We start from the raw sequence: 16,098 nt of genomic DNA, 5'->3' as shown, positions 1-16,098 counted from the left end.
GAATACTCAAATTTATTTAACTTTGACTAAATTTAGAATAAAAAATATCGACATCCATAATATTAACAAATAAAATGTGAGAATTCAGGTCATGATGAATTTAATGATCGCAATTTGATATTATGGATATTAATATAGTTCTCTATAAATTCGGTCAAATTTGAAGAGCTTTGACTTTTGAAAATCTAATATACTAATATTTTAAAACAGAGCGACTAATTTAATTTATAAAAACACAACAACACCAATGACGCAGCAACACGCTTACTCGTTCTAGTTTCTTTCAACATGCAAGCATGATACCTCATCAAGCAACATGCATTAGGCTGGTCATAGTGGTGGTATCTTAACTGGTAATATGTACTCGAGAATAGCAACCATGCTGATGTGACAGAGAATTAAAAAAAAGAAGGTTAGAGTAACATAGGTAGATACCGTATCATGTTAAATGTTATGCTATTTTGTGTCATGCATGACAATAAATAAGAACATATATGATACAACTCTATGATATTATACACTATGAATGTAGTATCATACATTAATATCGTATGCATGATACTAGTATATAATACTTGCCACTATGAGCAGCCTTAGAGAAGTCACACCTCAACATTCAATGAGTCATATGAAAAGATCGAGCTCATCAACATGAAAACATGCATGACATATTTAATAAATATTCTACGGAACTACAACTCATATTGTTCCTCTCAATATCAAATATCTTTGAAATAAATTGCAAAATATCCCCGCAACAACGTGCCGGTATCATCTACTATACGAAAGTGGGTACGATTTGACAAAGTTCTATATTACTCTTTATACGTTTAGTAGAGGTGTGTGAACTGGGCTCATTTAGTAAGTAAGAGCTTATACATATACACATGTACGTATTTGCTATGAGATTATTGATCAAACAATCGCAGTGGCCTAATTCTTATTTCCCCCTTGTTTTTGTGTCCATCTATCTTCTTGTAATTGTTGAGATCAGCCAACGAAGTTCTTGTCAGTTGGTATGGTGCAGTTACTGAGCTAAGCGGGAGAAAAAACAGTAGTTGCATCATAGGCCACCTGCTCATGGATTATTACTATTCAGAAACTATATCTGCAGAGGAAAAATCTCAAAAAGGAAGCAACAATTTCTTTACACATTTCCCACCTGCCCGAGCTGGTTAATTAATCCATCTTCAGCTGCAACAGAGGCGTCTCCATCGCTGGTCAGTGTCTAGGTTAGTAGAGGGTTGGCGAATGAGGTCAGTGAGGTGTGGTGCATGCATCGGAGCGCGCCCCGCCATCCGATTGACGCATCTCTGGCTTAGAATGCAAGCTCCACTGATCAATCACCGTTTCGCCGTATGTGTGCAGACATCGATCAGCTGAGCTCTTGCTTGCAGAGAGGGCAAGAGGAGATGATCCTCAGCCATCTGTCCACGCATTTCAGGTGGAACATGTGTGTGCACGGCAGCTGCCTCACCTCCTCCTTCTCCCTGTACTGCGCCAGGCATATGCAGCACTCCTGCGTTTATACGCGAAACGATTTCAGATAGGAAAACAGTATATTTTTGTTGTGAACTGTAGCAAGTTCATTGCACGGTATTTTCAACCATGGACTAAACACGCATGCTTAATGTTTACCACAGCTAGTTAGCACCAGTTCATGTTTCAACGAGAGAGAAAAGGAACAGCCCATGTTTGCCATGTTGCTAAATTGCAAGGAGATGCTTGTGCTCTTAGGCACCGTCCCAAAAGGCAAAGTTAGTACTTCTTATCTTAGTATCATCCAAAAAGGAATCATGTTCGAGTTGCTGGCCCACGTTTATCACTTTTAAGGATAGCCTTATAAGTTTAGGTCGCCAATGTTTGGTGAATCGCTGCTATCCTCTTTGGTACTCCATTTTCTGACCTCACCTAAAAGAAAATGCTGCTATCTTTGCTTCTACTTATCCAGACCAGGATGAAAATATGCAGGGAAATGCGGGTGAAATGAACAAGTACTTACTTGATCGTCCTTCTCGCGGTCTCTCGGCACATCGGGCTCCTTGAACCTCCACCGCGGCAGCGCGTCCAGCTGCTCGTCGGAGGCGCCCCGGCCAACGGAGGCCGAGTTCATGTTGTAGCCGAGCGCGTACCCGACGACCGGGACGAAGCAGCAGAGCAGGAGGAAGAGGAGGAAGGGGAGCGAGTAGACGACGGCGTTCCAGGCGAGGAGACCGATGCAGAGCGCGTACAACCTCGGTGCGCGGTGGAAAGACCCGAGCCGCGCGTCGAACACCCACACGTTGCCCATCACGAACCACATCGCGAAGAAGAGCTCCAGGAACGCCCGAGCCTTGTTCATCAGATACGAGCTGTCCCTGAAATTGTTGCACAAATGAATTCGTCAAGAAACTTAAACATGTAAATCTAAATTTGAACGTTTTCCGCACAACATTAAGGTATTAAGCTTGAACCTTAGAGCGTCACCGGCGCCGTGCATCTCGGGGTCGTCGCCTCGTCTGGCGGCCAAGGAATGTTGGTGGCGCCAGTAGAGGAGGGGGAGGCTGAGCACGTTGCCAACGTTGTACGCGGTGACCCAGAGCCGGAGCGGCCACGCGGGGCGCTCCTTGGGGGAGGTGGCCACGACGGTGGTGGTGATGAGCATCTGCGCGACGATCACGCCAAGCTCGAGAGCGAGCCAGCCGGGCGAGTTGAAAGGGTTGGAGCCCAGGTCGGACCTCGGGCCGTTCTGGTACTGGTATACCCGCCTCAGGAAGATGAACCACCGCGCCCTCGACATGCGTGCCACCGCGCGCATCGTGAAAGCGGAGACCCGACCGCCGCCGCGGCTGGCTCCGGGCGTTGCCGAGGCCGACGACGAAGCGGCCGGCATTATGGTGGTCGGTGGTGGGGACGAGGGGCATTGGCATAGTTGGTTTCGCGCCTCGAGGGATAAATGGGTGGGAGGGAAGAGGCGAGTTGGGTTTGAGATGGTGACCAATAATCTAACGGCTTTGCTTTGGCGCCAAGAGTGGAGGGGTGAACGATGGAGAAAAACGGTTGGCCTAACCGTCTCCTTCCTGCCGTATGCTTCCTCTTGGCTCCTCTGGCTCTGGCTTGTGTCTGGTTTTGTGTAGGTAGGAAGCAAGGCGGTCCATCTGGTTACAGTGGGTAGATGACTTGGCTGCCTCGACCAAGATTAACTTCAAATTAACAAGATATTTAAAAGTAGATACCATGTTGATTGATTTCAACAAACTATTTTCGGACATAACTTGTCCTACTGAAAATAATAAACTTGTGCTCCCCACCTCATCACACTTATGTTGTCGTCGCTTCACCATGCAATACACCTCTACGAGCCACACACTAGTGTAAAAACATTTATAGATGACCTCAGATCAGTGACAGAAGTTGTCCCGCCACGGTTATTTAAAAAATACAATGGCGCATAAGAAAATGTGCCCATTACACCTAAGAGCTCTTCGGTGGCGGGCATTTTATTTTACCCGCTACAAGTAAATTTTTTTGGACTGGACTTGTTTGCGGAACTCCACTACTAGGGAAATGCTTATAGGTAGAACATCAGTAGTAGCGCTGGAAAAATATGCAGTGTTGTACTTGAGATCTCTCATCAGTCGGGGCTTCAATACCTGCAGTATCATGCCATTCGCTCGTTCTGCCTGCCCATTCGACCGCGGGTGAGCCATGGAGGCGTAATTGACCCAAGTGCCCTAAGAGTGATAGAACTTGCGGAACTCGTGCGAGTAGAAATTGGACCCGTTGTCGGTGATGATATCGTGAGGAACTCCGAATCTGAAGATAATCTACCGAATGAAGCTAATAGCAGTTGTTGAATACATGCTTTTGATGGGCTTCGCCTCGACCCACTCGGTGAATTTATCCACCACTACTAGTAGGTGGGTGAATCCACTCGTCCCGGTCCATAAAGGGCCAACCATGTCGAGACCTCACACGGCAAATGGACAGGTGAGCAAAATCGTTTTCAGCGTGGATGCAGGCTTGTGCGACTGATTTTTATAGAACTATCATCCTACGCATAGTTCGACCAGGTCTCTTGTTGCCTCATCGCTCGAGGCCAATAGAAACCCGCTCGGAAAGCCTTGGCCACCAGTGTCCGAGAGGACGTGTGATGTCCACACGTTCCCGAGTGAATCTCGTGCAAGACATGTACTCCTTCCTCTCGGGAAATGCACTTTTGACTGACCCCGTAACACTTTTCTTGTATAAATTGTCTCCGAGGACTTCAAAAGCTTTAGACCGTCGAACAATTCAGCGGGCTTCCTCTTCGTCTTCAGGGAGTTCTTGCCAGAGAAAGTAAGCCAGATAAGGTTGAGTCCATTCGAGCGTGATGACCATCATCTCATGGATGAGGTCGACCGCGACCGGGAAATCGAATTCAGTCAGATTTGATGGACCGATTGCATGCGGGGGGTCTATGACTGAGGGGCCGAGTAGGTGTTCGAGGAACACGCCTTTCTGAACGACTTTTCGGGTGGAGCCGATCTTTGCCAAGTCATGAGCCGCTTGATTCTTTGCTCGGGGCACGTGGTGCAATTCCAACCCTTCGAAATTCTTCTCTAGCTTTCTGACTGTGTTAGAGTAGATTGTCATGGTCGGGCTTTGAATGTATCATTCCTTCATCACCTGATTGACAACGAGGTCCGAGTCACCGTAGACCATCAAACTTCGCACGCCGAGTGAGATGGCCATGTGGAGCCCGTACAGGAGGGCTTCGTACTCGACCTGATTGTTAGATTAGATGAAGTGGATTTGGAGCACATAGTTCGGCCGGTCTCCCCTCGGGGAAACGAGAACTACTCCAGACCCCGATCCATGAAGCATCTTGGAGCCATCGAAGAACATAGTCCAATGCTTGGGAATGCCAAGAGCCAGCTTCTCTTGTTCTATCCATTCGGCTAGGAAGTCCACGAGGGCGTGGGACTTGATCGCTTTTTTGGCTTCAAACTTGATCTAGTGCGGAAGGAGCTCAATCGCCCATTTAGCCACTCGGCCAGTGGCATCCCTGTTGTGCAAGATTTCCGCCAAGGGAGCATCACTGAGATGTCAGTGACCGAGTGATCTTGGAAGTAATGGACTACCTTATTTACGGTCACATAGATACCATAAACTAGCTTCTGGTAGTGCGGGTACCTTTGCTTGGAGGGAGTGAGTACCTCTGAGATGTAATATATGGGATTTGCCCACTTCCTCGCGCTCCACGGTGAGGACGGTGCTAACCACTTAGCTAGTGGCATCGATTTACACGAGCAAGGGCTCCTGGCTGCTTGGAGCAGCTAACACCGGCTGGGTGGAAAGCAAAGCCTTGAGTTGGTCGAATGTGACTTGTGCTTTGTTGGTCCACTCGAATCTGTCATATTTCTTCATAAATTAGTAAAAAGGCAAAGCCTTCTCGTTGAATCTTGAGATGAAGCGGCTCGGAGGATGTGCACGTCATGGATGTGCTATGGTCGTCTCATTTGTACTATGGTGCTGATTTTATCGGGATTGGCCTCAATGCCTCATTCGGAAACAAGGAAACCGAGTAACTTACCGGGCGGTACGCCAAAAGTGCACTTGGCCGGACTAAGCTTGATCCCAAAGCACCGAAGGTTCATGAAGGTTTCGACGAGGTTGGCCAGGAGATCGGAACCTTTCCTGAACTTGACCACGATGTCCTACATGTACGCTTTGACGTTCTGACTATTATGTTCCTGTACACTTCTGGATCATGCATTGGAAAGTAGCCCCAGCATTTTGAAGGCCGAATGGCATGGTGAAGTAGAAAAAACACCCAAATGGGGTGATGAAGGACGTTTTTATTTCATCAGGTCCATACATTTAGTTCTGGTGGTACCTAGAGTATGCATCGAGGAACAACAGGCGTTCACATCCAGCAATTGAATCTACAAACTGATCTATGCGAGGTAAAGCGAAATGGTCCTTCGGGCAAGCCAGATTGAGGTGCTTGAAGTCAATACACATTCGTAGTGAATTGTTCTTCTTAGGCACCATGACCACGTTCGCCAACCAGTCGGAGTGGTAAACCTCCGAGATGAACTCGGCAGCTAGGAGCCGAGCAATCTCCTCGCTGATTGCCTTGCGCTTCTCCATGGAGGAGAGACGCAAGTGTTCCTTGACGGGCTTGACTTTAGAGTCCACTTGGAGGCGGTGCTGAGACAATTCCCTGGGAACACCTGGCATGTCATATGGCTTCCATGCGAAGATGTCCCAGTTCTCACGGAGGAACTGGATGAGCTCGGATTCCTATTTGTCGCCGAGTGAAGTGGAAATGTTTGTCCCGGAGGCACTCGGATCGGTAGGGTGGATGTGAACCTGCTTGGTCTCACCGGCCGATTGAAAGGAGGACTTAGTAGCCGACCGTTTGGACCTGAGCAAGTCAGCAGAGTCCACCGGCTTCTTGTACCCTTTGAGCTCGGCTGCAAGGACGTGCTCGTTGGCGATCCTAGAGCCATGCTGGAGGCATTCTTCGGTGATCTTCTCATTGCCGGTCACTGTAATCATGCCTTTCAGCCCTGGCATCTTAAGTTTAAGATACATGTAGCATGGACAGTCCATGAAACGCGCATAGGCAGGCCTATCCAGGATGGCATGATAGGCGCTTCGAAAATTGACCACCTCAAAGGTCAGTCTCTCCTTCATGTAATTCCTCTCACCGTCAAATACGACATTCAGGATGATCTGACCCACTGATTTGGCCTTCTTTCTGGGGATGACCCCGTGGAACTGCATGTTACCCTTGCTCAACTGGGACAATGGAATGTCCATGGCCCTCAGCGTGTCGACGTAGATGATGTTGAGGCCGCTGCCGCCGTCCATGAGGACCTTCCGCAGTCGGACCCCATTGACAGCTGGATCGACGACCAACGCGTGCCTCCCGGGGGTAGCAATGTTGGCCGAGTGGTCCGACTGATCGAACGTGATGGATGTCTTTGCCCAGTCGAGGTACTTCGTGATAGTCAGCGCTGCCATGTTTACCTACCGGTTGATGACTTTCAGTCGGCTCAGTGACCGGTTTATTCTACAGTAATCATTATAATTAAGCTAGAGTGGTGGCCAAGATTAAGCTAACGCTTTTGCTAATCCAATTACGATCACTATTGGAATCAAACTCTGATTCAAATTATTTTCCACTTCAAATTCGTTTCAAAAGTGGATTTAAAAGTTTTGCAAACTTTAAATTAAAAATCATGCTTAGGTTGCAAATAATCCCTATGTATTTATGAAATTAAACCAACATTTTTCCAGGTAATTTAGTGCCTCAAATTAATTAAAACTGAGGCTAAAACTTATTATTAAATGCCCTTTTATTTAAATCAATCCCAAATAAATTCTAAAGGCCCCAAACATTTTGTGGTGGTACCAAATATTGCATTACAATTATTGGGCTGAGCCACCTATTTTTACAAATGTAATGTTGTTACTAAAATAAATAAAAAACAAAATAAATTAAAAAGAAAAAGAGTGAGAAAAATAAAAGACCACTCCCCCCAACTGGGCCGGCCCCAACTAGCCCACCTAACCCGCCCGAACCAGCCCACGCCGCTAGGGAGTATAAAACCCCAAGGGAAACCCTAATTTCCCCGTGCCCACCTCACTTTTCCCCCTTCCCCCACCGAGCTCCTCCCTGTGGCAGCTCTCTCCCCTCCCCTCGCTTGACCCGGATCCGGCCGTATCCGTCGACCCCGTCGGCCGCCGCCGTCCACCGCCGGTCACCTCCGACCACCGTCGCCAATCGTCCTCATCGTCACCCTCCCCAACGGCCGACCCGAGCCTTGCCGCCCCCCTTCCCAACAACATTGGTGAGCCCTTGGGGCTCTCCCTCCTCTCCTCCTTTCCCCCAACTCCGGCCGGCCACCACGCCCACTCCGGCGAGCCCACTCAATCGCCCCCCACACACGCGCCTCTGTTGCGGTGCTACGACCACCGCCAGCCCCCTTGACGCGCGCCCGCAGCCACCCCTCGTCGCTCTTCGCACCTCCGGCCGCCTACGCCCCCCCGCATGCCCCGCTACACCCTCTACCCTGCTCGCGCTCTCCGTTCCCGGGGCCGCTGGCCACCTCCACCGGCCACCACTCTGGCGACCCCGACCCCCACGCCTTGTCGGCCACAGCCTGGCCTTGCCCCCCCCCCGTGCACAACCTGGCCCTGCTGGCCGCGCCCTTCTCCAACCGCCGTACTTACCCCGTGGTAGCGCTACCCTCATGGGGAGCTGCTCTCCACAGTTTGGCCTCACGCCCTGCCGGCCTCTCTTGGCCCATTTGGTTAGTGGGCGCTAACCCCCCCCCCCCCTAACCCCACTACACAATGAGAGGGGGCCCAAGCCCCCTAAACAGAAAAAAAATTTAAAAAATAATATATAAAAATAATAATGACTAAATTAACTAGTTAATTAGTTAATTCACTTAATTAGAGTAGTTAGGTAATATTAACAATCTCTTAAGTTACTTGAAAATGACATGTGGGTCTAGCCCCATGAACAACTAATTAAATCTGTTGATTTAATTATGTTAATTAATTAACCTAAACAGATAATGACATGTGGGTCCCACCCCCTAAATTAGTCTGATTAATTTTTAATTAAACTGAATTAAAATGTGAGTATGACACGTGGGACCCACTCGTCAAATTAACCAATCAACTAAGATTGTTGACTATTGATGTTAGCATGACATCATGCTGATGTCATATCTATTTATTTAATTTAATTAAATATATTTAATTCCTAAATAATTTAGAAAACTTTAAAAATTATTATAAAATAATCCGTAATTCGGATGAAAATAATTTATACATGAAAGTTGATGAGAAAAACGAAGCGAGCTCGGATACGCTGTCCGTTTGTTTGTCACACGTCACTATCATAGAGACCATGGAACTTTTCCATCGTTTTCGCGTGTCCAGTAGTAACCACAGACCCGGGTAATATCGTCACATATTTTCCCGATTCATCCACGACGTATAATACAACGATAGCTCATGCCTAGCCCTGCATATTGACATGCCATGCATCGTGTTGCATATGTGCTTTTATATTTATTGTTTCTTCCCCCTCTTCTCTCAGGTAGACCCCGAGACTGACGCTGCTGACGGGTACAACTACCCTCCTGATGACCAGCCCTTTGCCGCAGAGCAACAAGGCAAGAAATCCCCCCTTGATCATTCCTATATCGCCTATTCTTTCTTCCTCATGCTTGCATTAGATTTTGCTACCGTTGTAGGTAGCTCCTATTGTGATGCATAGCCTATTTTTGATGAACTGATACTTTACTCTACCTCACTTTAAACTGGTTAGTATAGGTGGAGCGGTGATCCCCTTTGACCATTAGTCCAGTTGCCCCTGCTTTTTCATCAAGTCTAGATCTTCTGATCAACGAGCCAAGACCCCGTCACATCACTCACACCTCCTTAGTTGTACGATGTTGCAGAGCTAATATCGAGTACCGAGGGTGGCACCTCGATACGTATTCCTGATGTTAGCTCTGTAGTGTAGTTCACCGGCGGTGGTTCTTGGAGGGTGATTCCTCCTTCACCACCTCCAATAACGACTTTGTCGTACAACCCATCAAGTGTGGTCCATCGAGGGTGATTCCTCTAGGGCCACCTTGACGGTTACATGATTCGGAATCGATCCAGGGTGATACCTCAGATCCCTCTGATGTTACAACCACACAGTTACTTGACCGTGCTACTGGGATCATGAAAGATGTGTTGCGGGTAGATTCCCGGGTGAATGTGACGAGGCGTGGCTGGGCATTCTGGTCCTTGCTACACATCCTCGAGATTAATTAAGATGCTAATGGATTTGGGTATTTGATCTGATTTGATTGGGAGACCTTTTCGCACTAACCTTCACGTGGGAGAAGATATGGGTACTCTACACTGTGGTATCAATCGAAGCTCTTCACACGTCAGCAATGGAGCGGCGCGCGCCCGAGTGGCCCGAATAAGCATAGTTCTTGTATAAGAGGTGCCAGGACTGATGTCAGCCACCCTTGCATCATGCAAGAGCGCAAAGGGTGATGGGCCTATGACCCCTGCGCTTAGGATTTAGACCGGCGGGTTGGCCTCTCTGTTGAGCCTAGGTAGGGTTGCGACGTGTTGATGTTTTGAGGCCGTGCATGGCCTAGGAAAGTGTGTCCGTCCATAGTTTATCAAGCGTGTTGGGTATTGTGGTGCACCTGTGTAGGGATAGAAATTAACTATTCAAATAGTCGTGTCCACGGTTACGGGATGACTTGGAGTTGTGCCCCGATCTTATACAACTACAACTATTACTTAACTGGAATGTTTGCTCTCGGATTGCTTTCTTGTAGGGAGTCGAGGAAGAATCTCTGTGCGTGACCTTAATTATTATTGCTGCAACAATATGACTATATAATTGTGTTACTTGCTCTACTCTTGTCTATTTCTGCAAGACGCTGAAGATGCTAGTCTTCGATAGGACTAGTTCCCCCTCTCTATTATCGCATTGCTGGAGTTAGTCCACATATAACCCCATTCCTTTGATACTGATGCATACTTAGTATAGTTCTGATGTTAGTCTTGCGAGTACTTTGGATGAGTAATCACCGTTGCTTTGCTCCCCCTTTTCCCCTTAATACGATTGTTGCGACGAGATGATGGAGCCTAGGAGATGGCGTATCCCGTCGACGACGACTCCTACATCGAGGGTGCCTACTACTACATGGAGTCCACTAATGAACAGGATTAGTTTAGGAGGTTCCGAGGCAGGAGGCCTCACCTCGTTCGATCGATGTATCTTTTGTGCTAGCCTTCTCTAAGGCATTATCCTTGTTTTATGTGTGTACTCATATATTTGGTGCTTCCGCTGACTCGTGTGTTTATCAAGCTTCTGTATTCTAGCCCTCGAGGCCCCTGGCTTGTAATATGAAGCTTGTATGTTTTTATTTTTGTTTAGAGTTATGTTGTGATATCTTCCCATGAGTCCTTGAGCTTGCTCATACGCATTTGCATGTATGATTAGTGTACGATCAAATCGAGGTCGTCACAAGTTGGTATCATAGCTGACTGCATGTAGGTAGCCCCCTTTCCAATTCCTTGGCTGAAGTTGAGTCTAGTACTTGAAAAACTTTACTAACATTGTTGTGTGGCTTACGGGCCCACATCTCAATCGGGTGGTATTAGTATCTTTTACCCCTTTTCTATACTCTGGGTTTTGATCTCTCTTCTCTTTCGGGTTAAAGATTTTGCTAACTCTAACATTAGGTTCTCGTAATCACATCGACCCAGAGAGCTGGATTATCTATCGTTGTCTTCTGATAATATGTTACACACACTGTCATTTGACATCCTTTAATCTTCCTTTTCAGATGCGTCTCGCAAGGCTGATCGTACGCCTGACTATGGGTGTCGATGCGACTGGGTTCCCGGCCATTCTGGTCGACCTCTTGACCAGGCTGGGATATCGTGGTACCTCGAGTACACTGTGTAGGAGGACTTTCACGAGTTCAACCAGGGGCAGTACGAGGTTGAGGTTCGCATCTTCGATCGAACGGACACCTCCACCAACGAGCTGCACACCTTCTGTGGAGTTGGGTTGACGATCGATATGGCCGTCCATGATGCTGCCTATATCGCTATCACCCGCCTCCGTGGAGCGTACCCTTGCCTAGAGGAGACTGCTTTCAAATACATCCCGTATACTCCTGCTGGGGATGAGACTAGATCTGATCTCACTGCCTACACCGCCTCCGTTTGGGAGCGCAACAGCGCAAATCATGAGGACATTCTCGTTGTTCGGTACCCAGGGGTAGCCTTCGGATCGTCCTCCTCGCTTTTATCCCCGGAGGGTTCTCCGCCCATCTCTTGCCGGAGCACGCGACAGTCTCAAGCCGTATGTTTGGCGGGGATGATTTCCCCCTCGTCATTCTTCGTGGCATGGATTTGACACGTTTGGTCCAAAAGGTGGATCTTGGACTCGGTCTTATTTTTGCCTGCTCAATCTTTCTTCTTCTGATGCTTGGGCTTGTTTTTGCTTTGCCCTAGGACATCACCTACTTGGCCTTTGCCCAATGGGTCGCTGATGACGAGTTGATGGATATACTTCTCGTCCCTCGTTGGATACCCCAAGTGGAAGGTGGAGATGTAGTCAACAACAAATTTCCCTCACACAGAGACTGTAAGGTGTATCGAACCATTAGGACTCCTAGGATCAACAAGTAGGTGTCTTCCACCCTGGCGCTAGCAGAAGACGTGGACCTCCACACACAACAAATAACTTTGCTCCCAACGAGTAAAGAGAGGTTGTCAATCTCTCCGACCTTGTAGTTTGCAAAGGATCAAAACACAAGCGGGAAGGTAATAGTGATTGCAACGAAAAAGTAAATGAAAGCGGTAAATGATGGAGGTGTAAACAATGATGGTGATACAGACCGGATTCACATGATGTTCACTAGTGATGTCTCTCTCCCAAAAGACGATAAACAACTATGCTAGGGTAAACAAATCACAGTTGGGCAATTGACAGAATTATGATCGCACCGCAATGCTAATTATGCTCCTTGATAGTTACAGGTTCAATAGTAATGGGCAGTACGACAAGACAATTAGACCGTTTACTCATGAGCATCTACTTACTAATCATCCAGCTTGAGATATCTATCCATAACATCTCTCCAGTATTAAGTTATGAGCCCCACCCAAAGTGTAAACTCAAAGCAACAAACAAGTGCATTGACGAACTATGCGTAAGGTAAACAATCCTTGCAACCGTGGTCACAAGCACCGTTGTTTTCTCCCTGGTGGAAACAAGCAAATCCCCTAGTCTCATGTTTCTGTCACTCAATCTAGACATCGAGGGGTCCGAACCCACAATCATGCATAACGCTCCCTCTTGGAGTTACGATCTACTACTTCGCCAAAGCAATAAAAAACAACGGAGAACATGCATGAATCACTAAGGAACATAATATAAAAGGATAATCAAATATATAACTCATAACAATCTGAACATAATCTCATAATCCATCGGATCCCAACAAACCGAGCATAGAAATAGCAAGAGAATTAGATAGATGCCTTGATCATGTAGGTCAGCTCACAAGGACTAACCGTTGAAGCACAAGATTGGAGAGAAGACATCACATAGCTACTGGTCATGGATTCATGGTCCAAGGAGGACTACTCACGACACGTCCGGGAGGCATCCATGGCGGTGGAGAAGCTCCCGGAGGTCAATCCTCCCTCCGGCAGGCTGCCGGGAAGAGGTCTCCTGACGCTCCCCATCTTGGAAGCGTTGTGGCGGTGGAACAATGGAGAAATTCGCGATTCCAGAAAGTCTGCGAGGGTTTCCTCTCGGGACTCTACATATAGGCCAAAGGAGGGCACGGGAGGTGGGTCCCATCTAGGTGACCTCCTGGCGTGGCCTAGGGCCTGGCCGCGCCAGCAGGCCGCCTAGGAGGCCCCTGGCCCCCCTCCAGCCCTCCTTCGGTGATCAGTAAGCTTCTGTTTCGCTGATTTTCTATATATTTTTTCTGGATTTTTTTCGGGCTTCAGAAAATTGGGTAAAAGCCCCTTCAAAATAGACATCAGCACACAGAAACTGGCACTTGGTGCACTGAGTTAGTAGGTTAGTCCAAATATGTGTAAAATGATATGAAAGTGTAGCAAAACATATAACAATGTCACCCAAAAGATCATGGAACAAGCAGAAATTATAGATACGTTTGGGACGTATCAACATCCCCAAGCTTAATTTCTGCTCGTCCTCGAGTAGATAAATGATAACACAATAATTTCTGTGGTGACATTCTAACACACATATAAGAGCTTCAAAGTAAAGCAAGTAAGATATGCAATTCAAGTCAAGACAATAACAAGCAAGAGTCTATACCTAGTATTAAATTTAGCAAAGTAAGAACATAAAGGTGCAAGAGCTCTCGCTGTCCGCGACTCGAATGTCTCCAAATGGTGTTTGCGTGCAAGAAGTGGGATATGGGTTCAGAGATAAAATATTTTTTAGTTGAGAACTCAATCTACTAAATCTCTCACTTAGTCTCCTTCAGAATCTTATTTTGACTCATCCCCACACCACTTGTCAGGCACAAGTCAAAATGATCCTCTCCCTTTTGATTTTGAGCACTCATGCAATGGATGAGCGTAAGCAAGATATGTTGGCACTTAGGATGGCAAATAGAATAATGATGGGGAAGGAAGAAAAAAAGGTGTGAAAGGCTCACATCTATGAGGACAACCATAGGCGAGAGAAAGCCAAATGATAGATATGATGTGAGGAGTAGGGATTGCCATGTAACGGATGCACATATGAACTAAGGTAAGCTCTTCAATCGAACTAGTGGGGGTGCATCCAACTTGTTTGCTCATGAAGACCTAGAGCTCATTTGAGGAGGCTCATCATTGGAATATGCAAACCAAGTTCTATAGTGTAAGGGTCCCCACATAGTTATGCATGAATGATAATCTCTATGTAGTACCAATATAGCAATGGAGTACGAGTGTGGATCTTTCAAAAGGAATAGTAGTGTTGCCCCCTTTTCTCTTTTTATTTCTTTTTCTTTTTTCTTTTTCTCATTTTTTATTTTTGTGGCCTCTTTGGCTCTTTATTTTTATCTCTCATTTGTTCTCTTTGGGATCTTTTGTTCTGTCCACTTTGGGATCTTTTCCTCACTTAAGGGCAACACTCTACGTTTTACACGAATAGAAAGAAAAATCATCACACTTTATAAGAAGTACTCAACATAAAGACAAGTGAAAACTATCATGATGTATGCAAATGTATGCATCTGCCAATGTAGCAGGATATGCAATGATACTAGCGCGTCATGTAGCAATAATTTGGCAAGGGCCAACTATTATGCGGCTCTACGATCAAGCAAAAGCATGTATGACATGAAGATCAAGTCATGTGATGGTGGATGTTGCATGGCAATGTATCTCGGGAAGGCTATGGAAATGCCTTAGTGGGTAGGTATGGTGGCTGTTTTGAGGAAAGATATAATGAGGCTTATGTATGACAGAGTGTATCATGCCATGGATTTGGATGCATCGGCGGAGTTTGCACCAACTCTCAATGTGAGAAAGGGTAATGTACAGTACCGAAGAGGCTAGCAAAATATGGATGGTGGAAGTGCCAACAATCGAATACTCACATTAGTCCGAAGAATTCATTACACTTATTATCGGTAACTCTCTATCTAGTTAGGAAATTCAGAAAGAGACAAGTACCCCGAGGAGGAGTGTTTGGGGGTTTGGTTATCCTTGCGCATCCTCGACTCATGGTAACTGATACGTCTCCAACATATCTATAATTTTTTATGGTTTCATGCTATTATCTTGTCAAACTTTGGATGTTTTGCATGCCTTTTATTTATTTTTTGGGACTAACTTATTAACTCAGTGCCAAGTGCAAGTTCCTGTTTTTTCCATGTTTTTGACCCCTTTGAGAGGAGATTTTGAAACGGAGTCCAAACGGAAGAAAATCCCCGAAAAGATTTTTTCTGGAACGGAAGAAGATTGGAGAACTTGGGAGCCAAGCTAGAAGAGCCCCAAGGGCCGAGAAGCCCCCACCCCGTGGCCAGGGGGGCGCGCCATCTAGGCTTGTGGGCCCCCTGGAGGTCTCGTGACCTAGATATTGCGCCTATATATTCCCAAATATTCCCAAAAAATCAAGAGATCATCGCAATCGCTTTTCTGCCGCCGCAAGCTTCTATCTCCGCAAGATCCCATCTCGGGCACGTCTTGGTGCCCTGCCAGAGGGGGGATTCGGACACGGAAGGCTTATCCATCAACACCATGACCTCTCCGATGATGCGTGAGTAGTTCACCATAGACCTACGGGTCCATAGCTAGTAACTAGATAGCTTGTTCTCTCTCTTGGATCTTCAATACAAAGTTCTCCATGATCTTCATGGAGATCTATCCGATGTAATCTTTATTTTGTGGTGTGTTTGTCGAGATCCGATGAATTGTGGATTTATGATCAGATTATCTATGAATCTTATTTGAGTTTCTTCTGATCTCTCTTATGCATGATTTCATATCCTTGTAATTCTCTTCGAGTTGTGGGTTTTGTCTGGCCAACTAGATCTATGATTC

General features: G+C 46.6%; 1 protein-coding gene across 2 annotated transcripts; it reads right to left on the bottom strand.

Annotated features, from left to right (window-relative positions):
• Positions 1 to 652: 652 nt before the first annotated feature.
• On the bottom strand, positions 653 to 3,013 carry LOC123440146 (E3 ubiquitin-protein ligase At4g11680-like). 2 transcript variants are annotated; one of them, XR_006630286.1, is made up of 4 exons: positions 2,454 to 3,013; positions 2,003 to 2,357; positions 1,163 to 1,519; positions 653 to 1,074 (listed from the first exon to the last, which is right to left on the bottom strand). XR_006630286.1 is itself a non-coding variant. In XM_045116720.1 (3 exons), exons 1-3 carry the CDS (start codon positions 2,870 to 2,872, stop codon positions 1,376 to 1,378), a joined length of 918 nt encoding a protein of 305 aa, XP_044972655.1. In that variant the 5' UTR covers positions 2,873 to 3,013; the 3' UTR covers positions 653 to 1,375. The 2 variants fall into 2 exon arrangements, 1 of the variants encoding a protein (XP_044972655.1); XM_045116720.1 differs by having other exon boundaries at positions 653 to 1,519.
• Positions 3,014 to 16,098: the final 13,085 nt, after the last annotated feature.

Source organism: Hordeum vulgare, chromosome 3H (genome assembly GCF_904849725.1).
Source record: "Hordeum vulgare subsp. vulgare chromosome 3H, MorexV3_pseudomolecules_assembly, whole genome shotgun sequence".
NCBI classification, from domain to species: domain Eukaryota; kingdom Viridiplantae; phylum Streptophyta; class Magnoliopsida; order Poales; family Poaceae; genus Hordeum; species Hordeum vulgare.
The sequence above is the reverse complement of the archived record's forward strand: the minus strand, read 5'-3'. Positions and strand labels throughout refer to the sequence as shown.

What these genes read in the sequence shown, in the direction of transcription:
- LOC123440146 (XM_045116720.1), bottom strand. Translation starts at nt 2,872, where the DNA reads ATGCCGGCCGCTTCGTCGTCGGCCTCGGCAACGCCCGGAGCCAGCCGC. An exon ending in GGCGCCGGTGACGCTCTAAG is followed by an intron (nt 2,358 to 2,453) that starts GTTCAAGCTTAA and finishes CAACAATTTCAG; the next exon opens with GGACAGCTCGTATCTGATGA. An exon ending in ACCGCGAGAAGGACGATCAA is followed by an intron (nt 1,520 to 2,002) that starts GTAAGTACTTGT and finishes GTATAAACGCAG; the next exon opens with GAGTGCTGCATATGCCTGGC.